The sequence below is a fragment of the Carlito syrichta genome, unplaced genomic scaffold, assembly GCF_000164805.1.
Source record: "Carlito syrichta isolate Samal-C Ts95f unplaced genomic scaffold, Tarsius_syrichta-2.0.1 Scaffold287916, whole genome shotgun sequence".
In the NCBI taxonomy this organism is placed as follows: Eukaryota; Metazoa; Chordata; class Mammalia; order Primates; family Tarsiidae; genus Carlito; species Carlito syrichta.
This window is the reverse complement of record NW_007232012.1, coordinates 420374-432546: the sequence shown is the minus strand read 5'-3', so window position 1 is coordinate 432546 and position 12173 is coordinate 420374. Positions and strand designations below refer to the sequence as shown.

The 12173-nt window shown below is 38.6% G+C and overlaps 1 protein-coding gene across 1 annotated transcript in view; it reads right to left on the bottom strand.

The window, feature by feature from the left end:
- LOC103255181 (usherin) overlaps positions 1 to 12173 on the bottom strand; it is a 465104-nt gene that overhangs the window by 43604 nt on the left and 409327 nt on the right. Inside the window, exons 42-43 of the mRNA XM_008053149.2 lie at positions 7880 to 8107; positions 1813 to 3329 (exon numbers count right to left, since the gene is read on the bottom strand). Of these exons, the coding sequence (XP_008051340.2) occupies positions 1813 to 3329; positions 7880 to 8107 (1745 nt within the window). The remainder of the gene's footprint in view (positions 1 to 1812; positions 3330 to 7879; positions 8108 to 12173) is intronic.

The window sequence follows — 12173 nt, the reverse complement described above, 5'->3', positions numbered from 1 at the left end:
CTCTAATCACTGGTTTGGTTCTCTCATTTGCTTTCTTTCTCTTCCATGGTATCATTTTCTTAATTATACTTCTTTCTTCCATCACGACTTCTTTCATTTCCTTCCTTTTTCTTTCCTCTTCCCCTTTGTCTTCTCTCCTGCCCATCTCTACTATGATCAGGACTACCAGTTTATTGGTGATCAAATCCATAGCTGTGTATGGCAGATCTGACTTCAAAGCAATTCTGTGAAGTCTATTTTGATTTTCCATATAGGATTTATTAATTTTCTGAATTATCTGTGGTGGTTTTGAAATTCTGGGTCAGGTTCTTTCTGCTACTCAGGGCAATCCCAGGCTACTTCTTTCTACACAGCAGCTGGGGTTGCTCAAAAGAGGATACATTAATTCACAATATTTGGCGAACAATGATCCACTAAAAACAAAACTAAAAAAAGAACAAGAATTTCAATTTCATAAAGTGATATTCTGCTTTATGCCAATGTCACTTGGAACTTCAATTAGAATAGGTAATGAAAGGACCTCTCTCACATCCTTAAGTATCATTGCTAATTTTATCAGATATATCAAACTTTTTTTTCTAATCTGAAAAAAATGTTCCTCTGACATCTGGACAAATTTTTCCTCTCTAGAAATTTTTTTGAATAAGAATATCAAATGGGAGCAAATTGAAATGATTTTTGAAACTTGCAGGTAGAGTCAGGTAAAGAGAAAACCAGTAAAAAGTGTACAGCTCTGAAGTTACAGTGGGTTGTTTTTATGTCCTGAACAAAAGTAAGAAAAAAACCAGCTCACATAGCATGTGGATTAGCTATGGGAGGATACCTGAATAAGTTTTAGTTACTGCTTAATATTTAATACAACCCTAAATAATTGTCATGAGTAGATGCATAAGACCATGAATGTTTCATTTAAACAGTACTATATATCAGAGATAATTATTGGAGGGATCTAATCTACACATCAGTAGATTACAATAATGGCTGAATTTTACCTATGGTGGTTAGAAATCAACACTCTTTCAGTCTTTAATTTTTTAAAAACGATTCTGTTCATTTTACTAAATTTTAAGCATAAAATGTCTTTTATTACTCTTCTCTCTGGGGATGTAAGTTACTTAAAATGTGATGGGGAAAGATGCCAAGCAATTATTTAAGCTATGGGCAGGATTCCTTTGTGTGGAGACAAACACACTCATGAATGTAACAGAGCCCAAATGGAATCGCTGGGAATATACGAGCTAGAAAAGTGGCACTGTCCCGAAAAATCATGAGATCAGAGTTGGGGGAGTCCTGAAGAGAATTAGGAAATAGAGAAGCCTTAGTATCTCTGATAGAAGTGCTGGATTTGATAAGAAAGTTTCTCACCAAAACGAATTTTGGTTTAAGGCAACTCTGGCTGAAGATAGCTCAACGATTGGCACTTTTTTTGTACTTTAAAATAATACCTCATTTCCTTCACAGTCTGGATCAGATGACCCTATCAGTGCTCTCAGAACTGTGTGGAGGCATGTGTATTTGACTGACTTGATTTAGAGAACTGACCAATCTGTGCATTACTTGTTCCAGACATCATGTTGAATTGCAAACCTTTCTGAAAAACTGACCCTCAGCACATCACCTACAAAAATTCTGCTCTTATGCAAACAGGCTTTGGTTGGATGAGGATGTGCTTTGTCCACTACGGATGGTTAAGCAGATGGAGATTGGGAATGTTAAACATCTTGCTTTTGGTCTTCATTAGAACTGACCAAGGGCTCATGCAGTAGAAGGGCCAGTGGATTGCTTTCAGAAAACCAAAATGTGGCTACTTACCTGTGAAATGGCTTCAGCTGGTTTACTATGAATGACTGTGTATCAAAAGAATTATGAGTTGTGTTTATATGTATGATTTTTGTTTCTTTTTCAAACATTTCACGGATGAAGAGGGTATAGTTGATGATAACACCATTTGTCCTTACTGGAGGGTCCCAATTCACTAAGATCTCCTGAGGGCCTTTGGCCTGCAATTTTGGAGGTTCCATCCCTGAGGGTGCTGAGGGGCTGGTTCGATCTTTGACAAGCGGACTCAAAATACCCCCTTGGCCATTGTTGGCCATTACTGTGTAGCCGTACTCCACACCTGGGGTGAGAGTAAAATCATGATAGCGAGTTTCCAGCCCAGTATATACAATGGTTCCATCCCTCCTAAGTTCATAACTTCTGATCCGACCATTTGGGTTTCTTGGTGGTTTCCAGGTGACTTCTATTGATTCTGAGCCTGTGACTTGCAATGTTGGGGAGTCCATGTTCTCGGGTGGGGCCTCCAGTGTCCAGGCAGATTTTGACACACTCGCAGTGCAACCGCCATTCGTGCAGGCTACGAGGGAGAAGTTGTACTGTGTGTAAGGCTGTAGGTGGGAAACCAGCAGGGACAGGCCTTGCCCAGTAAGGTACTCTTTGCCATTATATCTAAGTAAGTATTTGGTGATTTTTCCATTTTGAATTGATGGTGGTGACCAAGACACATTTACTTGAGTGGCACTGATGGCCCAAAGATCTGGAGGGCTCACTCCTATTGGAGCAGCCTCCAGAGTTGTGATACTGGTGGGTTTGCTGGTGGAGCAGCCTCCACTCGTGCAGGCTAGGACTGCATAGCTATAGGTGGAAAAAGGAAGCAGCTCTTCATCGGTGTAATTGAAAGTCACAGCATCAAAGCCAAAAGGATAGAGCACTCCATTCCTTTGAAGCCTATAGGTCTGGATAATACCATTAGGTTGTTCTGGTGGGATCCAGGAAATCAGAAGTTTTGGAGGATTTATTGATACATAAGATACCTCAGGTGGAGAGAGATCTTCTGGAGGCGCCTGCAACGTCCTTACAACATTCCAAGAGCTGCAGGTATGCCCGGCTGAATTCCAAGTGTTGATTTTATATTCACACTGCATCCATGGCTGCAAACCTGTGTCATTATACATAAATGTATTCCTTTCAGTATTATATTCTGTGAAAACAATTTTCTCATCGACCCGGATTGTCTGATTCCCCCAAGCTTTCCCCTGGAAGCATCTGCGAATCACTTCATAGCGAATTATTTTTCCATTTGGGTTAACAGGCTCAGACCAGTTCAGCTCAACGCTGGTGGACTCCACAGACTGGATTGTAGGAGCCAACTGAGAGTCCGGAGGGGCTTCATCTGTCCACAGAAGCTGGGGCACTGAGTGAGCACAGCCAGCCCTAGTGCAGGCCTCCAGGGTCAGTGTGTAGAGAGTGAAAGGATCCAGGCGGCGGAAGAGAAACTGACGATTCAAACCAGTGTATTCCAGGATACCATCACTGAAGATGTTGTATGTCTGTAGAAGAAAGAGAAGCAACGGGGGTAACTTGTGGCATATGGTTTCTTGGTAGAGCTATTTAGCCTCTTTTAGGCCTTTACCACCTTTACCACCCCCCCCATTCCTTATCTTGATGACCCTAACCCAGAGGAAGCATTCTGATATGAATTTGGGGAATGTCATCTTTTTCAGTTAATTTAAGTTCACAAAAAAGGAAACAATGTTTTTCTTTGCCTCCCCTCTCCCCCAGTGTGGGTAATATGTAAGCATCTATCTAAAAGCTAGGGGCTATTGAAACTGATTCTTTGACTTAAATAGTGCTCATGGAGTTTCTCCTATTTTCTGTATTTTGTAGATACTAAGTGTTTCTGATAACCTGACTAAAGTAAGGAGGCCCTATCAACATAGTCTATTGTCTGTGGCATTTGCTGGGAAATGAAATTATAATGCTTAATCATTTTTACAGGGTGCAAGAGTTAAAAGTGTGTGTGTGTGTGTGTGTGTGTGTGTGTGTGTGTGTGTGTGTGTGTGTGTGTGTGTGTATAGGCACACAGACACCTAAATGTATACAAAAGTACAAATATATGTACATAAATATATATTTATGCATATATTTATATTTTTGTACATGTACACACTCATATAGTTATACATATAAACTTTGATGACTAGGAGATGGGAAAAAAACACCGCATTTTCTCTTGTAGACCATGAAAGAATTGATTGCTCCTTTGAGGGAAAAATATTCTTTTGTCCTGGGCAACACCATCTGGGCTTTCAATATACTATACAAATGTAGAGCAATTTTTCATTCCTGTATTATTTCAGTGTTTTTTTTTGAAAGATAGGAAGTAACAATTTGAATGTAGACAGTTTTGCACAGTCGTTCCCCACCCTTTTCCTGCTTTGACACACCTGAGAGATATGACACACTCCTGTGGATGACTCCCTGTGACAGTGACTCTCAAGAGGGACAGGACACATATCAGAATCCCTTGGGAGGCACATCTAGTTTGAAACATTCCTAGGAAAGTTTAATTTGGACTGGACTGTTAATATACTTTAGTGTTGTTGCTGTTTTTAAGATTGTATGCTAGACTTTTGGGAATCTATTTATGTTGGACTTGTATTTTGGTGTGATTTTCTTGGCATCTCAGGGCAAGACCACAGACCTGGAAGGATAGTGGTTTATCATCTGAAGGGAGCCTGTATTCCATAACCAGCTTGCAGTCTCAATGACTCCCCAGACCCCTTGATCCCTCTGATATTCATTATGGCAAATATATAGTGTTAAATTCAACTCTCCTTCTATACACAAGCTCTTAAATGGGCTTAGAGAAAAACATTCCAACATACTGACTGATCTCACTTTTAATTTCTTACCATAAACTTTAAATAAGTGATTACCAATTTGTAATCCTATTCTATTCCCTGACATATTTACTCTCTCATCTTCCAAAGTGATTATTTCATATCTTCTCCTTTCCCTAGGAATATCCAACACCCTCTATCCTCTTCATGGTTGATTGTTGATGTAACCATATATTTCATTGAGAAAACAGAAGCATTTAGAGAAGAATTTTCTCAAGTTATGTATTAGCACCATATCCCTGTAAGTCCAGACTTACACCATGTGACTTCTCTCCCATTGTTGTGGATGAAGTATCTTTGACCCCATTACAGGCCACCTGTGCTCTGAATCCCATCCGTACCTCCTCCTTAATGACTTCACTCCTGCAATTATTCTCATTTATCTCTTGTGTCACCATTTTATCTCCTTCTACCAGTTATTTCCATTAGTGTTTAAATGTACTCTAGTATCTTTCAATGATTTTTAATTAAATTTAGTCCTATAGTCCCCCATCTACTGCTCCATTTCTCTGCTTTTCTTTTCATCTAAACCTCTTTAAGGAGTTACTGTCCTTGTTTTCTTACTGGCTACTCTCTCCTCACCCAGCCATCCATTCAGTTTTCCCTTTCCTCTGCTTGGTCTCCTTTTCAAAATTACAATGACCTCCTCATTTCTGCACCCAGGGTTGCTTCTCTGCCCTCATTCTACTTCATCTCTCAGCAGCATTTGGCATATTTTCCCTTCACTTTTGGGACATCCTACTCACTTGCTTTTCCTTCTAACATAGTTCCCTCCTATCTCCTTTGCTGTCTCCCCTTCTTCCTCTTGACCCTTGGGGCTTCATCCCAACTCTTAGCATGTGTAGTTACATTCTTTCCATAGCATATCTCCTCCAGCACCATGGGTTTAAATACCATTTTTCTGCTAACAGATTCCAAATATTGATCTCAGTGAAGAACTCTCGGAAATTCTAGACTTGTGTCTCCAACCGTCTACTTGCTCTCTCAAATCTGTTCATCTTCCAGCCTTCTCTTTCTAGTCAATGGCTCTAGAGCAAACCCAAAAGTCATACTGAAGAACTCCTTTTCCTTCATGTCTCACATCCAGTTCATGAACAAATTTTGTCATATCTATCTTCTCATTATGTATATCTTCAGCTTACCCATATTTTATGACTTCACCACTTCTCTAATTTGAGCTGCCATCAGTTTTACCTCAAATTCTCCAATATTTTTCAAACTCTGCTGGTCTTCTTATAGTCTATCTTCCACACAGCAGCCAGAGTGATTTTTGAAAACATAAATTTGATTATGCTATTCCTTTACTTAAAGCCTTCAGTAATTTTTCTCTGTACTTGGAACAAATTCCAAACTCTTGATTACAGTCCCCAAGGTTGGGAACAATCTGTGCCCTACTAATATTTTCAATTTCTTTTAGTGACATCTTTCTCTCCCCCTGAATGCTTCATTCACACTAACTTTCTTCTCTTTCCTTGAATATACCAAGTTCATTACTGTCTTCAGGCCTTGCACTTGCTGTTCACTTTGTCTAAAACATTTTGCCCCCATATCTTTACATGACTAACTCTGTCTTGTCATTCAAGACTCAGCTCAAATGTCAACTCAATTCAAATGATTATCTATTCGAAAATAGCCTGAGCCGGCGTAATTACATTATTCTATTTAATTTTCTTTATAGCATTCATTGCTCTCTGAAATTCCCTTGCTTATTTATTTACTAGCTTATTTTTTGCCTCTCTGTTATGCCCCCCCCACCATTTATGTACTCCTACACACGTATTCATCCGCATATACACACATGTAAGGTCTGCAACAGCAGGGACCTTGCCTGTTTTGTTCATTCTTGAATAAGTGCATGGTACTCAGTAGAAGCTTAATAAATATTTGGTAAAGAGTAAATGAAAGTACAAGGAGTCAATATTCCTCTTGTCAATCATGCTATGAAGAAGCAGATGCTGGGACAGGAAACTAACACGAGGAGTGCTTTGATGGATGCGAGGAGAGAAGTTCTCTTCTCTGAAGGGGGCTTGCGGACTGCGATTTGGATTTTAAGGTCATGGATCCTAAGGCTCAAGCCTCTTGCTGCAGGATGGTGGACGCCTGACTTCTGTCCACATGTAGGCAGGCTGGTGGGAAGTGGCTTGCTACTGCTACTTGCAGCAGGCCTGGAGCCAGGCAGAGAGGTAGCCCACCGAGAGGCCCACAGGATGGACCTGGACCTGTGAGCTCTAGTTACAGTTCTCAGTTATTGCTGTACATAGCTTCCTGCTGTCATTCCTTTCTTAGGGTTTTCAGGGGAGCGTTATTAAAAGGAACAGCTTAGTCTTAACTGCTCTATGTGGAATTCAATGTGGGAGTCTTTGCCACCTAGAGAAGGAGTGGTAAAGGAGAGGGCAAAGTGTCTATAACAGTTGTGAATTCTGTAGTTCCAGCCTGTGGAAGGTAGCTGGTGAGGCCCTTAAGGGGTGGACCAGGGCCACGAAGGACTGGAGGTAGCGGTAGTGAGTAGCATAGGCTGACAGGTGTGTTGCTACCACCCTTGGGGAGGAACATTAGAGAAGAAGATGAAGTCTGGTTTTTGTTGAGTGAGAGTTCAAAGCATCAAAATGCAGGCTATTAATAGAAATGCAACCTCCTCTGTACTCACAGGCTGATGATACTTGGGATATGTGTGTGACATTCATAAGACTGTTTCTCTTGGCTTCATACAGAAGTCAGGGAGTTAGTAGACATGTGACTTACTTGGTGAGCTCAGTTCAAAGTGCAAATTAGGTAAAGTTTAGGCAAATAACTGGGTTGGATAATTCAGGAGGCGGTCTGAACACAATCACTTAGAGTTCAGTTTTGGTGTGAGTTTCTGGCTTCAAATGCCAACTCTATCATTTACAATGTGGGCTGGGTAGTTATTTAGCCTTTCTATGCCTCATGAGGTTTAGTGATACCCACCTAGTAGGGATGATGTTAAGATTTAATGAGATAATCCATGAAGAACATTTAGCCCAGTGTTGGGTTCATAGGAAGTATCACACATATGAGCTGGTTTTCTCTGATCTATGAATAAGAGCCTGGAGGAACCATCAAGGAGAATTAAACAGCCTGTGAAGGGAGTTTTCCCACAGTGACCTGATGGCATGTCAGGGCTCATCTATTTATCTGGAGAACACCAAACATAATTTCATATGCAGGGTAGACATTACCTTAATCACACCATTAGTTCTCACAGGCTCTGACCACTGTAGTAGCAATGCCCGGCCATTCTCTTTCTGTTCTACTGTAAAGTTGCTCAATCCACTTGGGGAAGATTCTGAGGTTTGAATCAGAGTCCAGGGACTTGAAACTTCTCCTGCATGGTTTGCGGCCACAATGCCAATGTGATATGTTGTGTACGGTTCTAACCCAAACAGGTGGGCTTGATGGCTCATTCCCTGTAAGAAAGTTTACAGGTTACATTTATTTTAGACAATATTGTTGGAAGGTCATTCTCTGAACTCTATGGCCAAAGCACATCAGCCACAGCAGCACAAACACTATAGCAGAGTTTTGAATTATCATTAAGAAAATAATGTTACCCCACATCTTTAAAATAAAAAAAAATTTTAAATTAAAAAAATAAATAAATAAAAATGACAGCCTATTTTAAAAATAACACTAGCAGTTACTGCTTAGATGGGAAAAAAAAGAGCAATATGTTTTTTCTTGTTCTTGTTGACACTTTGAATATATTACCTAATGTATGACATTAGACACCCAGAAAGGGCATCAAATATCTTTGCCTTTTCAGAGCTTCCACCCAAAGAATGTGATATCTAAACCACCACAACAAAAAAACCAACAACAACTATGATGCCTCAGATTAGTGCTGCCTCCAGCTCATAATGAGTATCACTGACACCAAGCTGCATGTCAGAGACTGGGATAATTGTCCACCATGTCAATCTTGAAGGTTTTTTTTTTCTTTTTTTTTTGAGTTGGAGCCTCACTCTGTGTCCAGGCTGGAGTGCATTCACGTTCAACACAGCGTTGACCAACATCCAGTGATCCCTTCCGCCTCAGGCTTCCAAGTAGCTGGAATTACAGGCGCGTGAATCTTGAAGGTTTTACGATTTAACTTGAACAACCTTAAATCTCTAATCCCCCATACTGTTTACACATGACTCTATCCATCATTCCAATCTTCCTCTCTCATTCTCTTGGTGTACATTTGTATCTTACAAGTTCAATAAAAAAAGAAAACAGCAACAAGTCATTGAACTATAAATGCACAAACACTCTTAGAGAAGTCTACTGTTAGTATAAATGGAAAAGTAATTTTCATTTGTTCAAGCACTATAACTTGAACATCATAACTCATAGTTTTCTATGAAACCTACCAAAAGTAATTGTTACCTAGGATTTGAGAATTTGGTCTTTGTTGATTTAAGACAAATAAAAAGAGAGAGCAAAATAAGGAGAGCAAAATTAGCTTTTATGTTTTTTCTGTTTGGAGAGCAACATTGAACATATTTGGTGAAACTAAACTGGAGCTAAGAATTCTAATGTTTTGAAAGGCCATGGGGGGCTCTTTTCACATCTGGACTGAATGAATGTCCGTTTAAAGTGGGAGGTATGTCTGCAAGTGGGATACCAATGTGTGTATAGGCAAACACACACACACACACATACACACACACACACACACACACACACACACACACACACACAACTGGCAATTCCTGTTGTGTACTACACACATCAGAGAAAGTTTTGACTGAGATAGTAGGATACTTACGTCTGTTGATGTGTGAAATCAGCTTTGGTTTATCACATGTTTAAATGTGATAGCCTTCAATTGCCTTCTTTTTTTGGTGGGCAAACAAAGAGGAATGTGAGTTGGGGTAATGGAGGTTATTTCTGAGAGTAGGTACCGAGGAACATCAGACAAAATTATGTATAAGGAAATTATCTTTAATTTGGGGATATCTAAATATCATTTTGGATAAAATCTAAACAAAGTGACAAAATAAAACTGAATAATTTTCCAAACAAACTGGTTAGACAAAACCAAAACAGTACAGAAATAATTTTTGGTGCTGTTCTCTTGCATTCTTGGCTATAAGTTCTAACTGTGTTAATGTTTCTTATTATGTGTTAAACGAAGGCAGAGAAAATATACTTTTCTTTATGTATCAAAACTTGTAAAGTCAATTTTCCTATTTCAATAAGTCCCATTATGATATTACATGCTAACCCCTTGAAATCTTTTAATATTTAAACATCTGCTAAGCGACCAGACTCTGAAACAAATTTTACAGAAATACTAATTTCTCTTTTTTAAAATATTAAAAGTTAGGTCATAAATATTTAAAAACTTATTTCTCCACAACATTGGATTGGTCTTTTAGATAAATATAGCACAGAACTAGAATGACCATAATGAATATTAAATCTGAAGATGCTACAAGTCCCGATTACAAACATTCTTTTCTGATAAATGATTCCTTTTCTGTCGAAATAGGGCAAACATGGGAAAGATTAATAATGCAAAAAAGAATAATTCTTTGTTCAGAATATTCAGTAATAGATGCCAAAAAAGCATAAGCTCAAAAGCAAATAGTAATCACCTCTAACAGATTATATCTAAAAAAGGTAGGCTGTTGGGGGACATTTTTAAATAAGCTATTGTCATAAGAAACATGAAAAGCATGTGGGCTATAAAGCAAAAACATATGTATATTGTCAATAGCAGCACCTGCTCAATTATAGTTTATTTCAGAGCTGAGAATTCTATTCAGCCCCTAGATGGCAATACTATCAAACATTTTTGGTAACATGAGTACTTAATGATTAACAACTGGCATTCAATCATCCAACATACTCCAGGCAACCATTAAAAAAATAACAAAACTGATTTTATTATAGATTCTTTTAATAAACATTTGTGGCTCAGATCCTTGAAAGCAGAAGTAGTCAAAATGCCCTGCCCTCAAAACCTTCACCATCTAATATAGAAATATGGCCTGCTGGTCTCAAGTTGGAGTTCATGCATGCCTGGCACAGAAAACATTTAAAGGAACACTCCTCAGGGATACAGTTATTTTGCTTAATTTGGTTTATGTTTATCTTTTAAAAATAGAAGTAATCACTTATTGGGATGCAAAGGAGAATTTCTGTATTACGAAATTACACTGAGGGCAAGTTCTCATACTACATATTTGTTATTTCTGAAGAGCAACAACAACAAAAAAATCACACACACGTATACTTCTTAAATAAATCTCATTAATTGCCATACTTTTGTCAATGCTTAGCAAAAGCCATATTAGAAAAATGAAGAAAATTTTAAAAACAGCAAAGCAACTCTTACCAATTTATTCTTTGACATCTTAGGAAATAATTTATATTATTCTCTCCTATGTGAATTTCCAACACTTTGAATTCTGCAGCAAAATTTGGATGCAGTTAGTTGTGAATTGGGTTGCATTTTATTTATTCAGTTTCTTGGTGGTTTCTTTAAATTCAGAATATTTGCTTGAGCACTGTGTATCTTAAATGTTTTAGATTCGGTTCCCTCATTTGAAGATATATCATTCTTCACAATGACTAGGAAAAGTCACAATTGGAAACCATTTTTCTTCCTTTCACTCTTTTGCCTCACATTTCTTCCTTCCCTTCCTTCCTTTCCTTTCATTCTACCTACCGATGTTTTGGGGGCTGTATTTTATTTGAATTCTGGGCTACCAACTTGCTTCCCCTTTGTCTTTGTCCATTGCATATCCATGTTCTGTATCATACTCAGATTTTTTTCATGCTAAGAGCATGTTAGCTACTTTTGTGGCATCAGATGAAGAGAATGACTCAACAAAGGAAAACAGGAAGAAATATTTTACTAGGGATAATCCATTCTCTACAATCTAATATTTTCAATGAGATTTAACCTTTCTTTTTTCCTTTAACTTATATGCATGAAGGTCAGAGACTGGGTACAAATCAGTGCATCATTTTATGAGACATAAAGACAAGACTCTGGAACAGTCTGCCAGTTGAGGTTCTGCTGGCAATTTGAACTACATTTTAACCTCTCAACTCTGCTCCTGGGGACACATGAAACTACTTGGAGTCTTCAGCAGTCTGACAATTTTACACCATCTCCTCTGATTATTTTTGACGACTTGAAGTGCCCCAAAGGTGGCCATGGGGTCAATAGGTTTATGTAGGTTGAAAATGATCAAAAATTACCATTGATCTGTAGCTGTCAATAAAAGGCTGCATGGGGATACTCCTTGCACAAATGTTTAAACTGCATAAAGCTTCCTAACTTAGTCATCTTTGAGTCTATTGATCTGATGATCCAGCAGTTTCCAGAGCTTTCCCTCTGGTCTTTGTGGTGCATTTTCACTAAGCCCACTTACCTTAGCCCTTAGGAATCTTTTTACCTTGCTCCAAACCAAAACAGTAAGGTATAGGCACTGCTGTGTTCATCCACAGAGTATTATGTGTGCTTATTACACATTG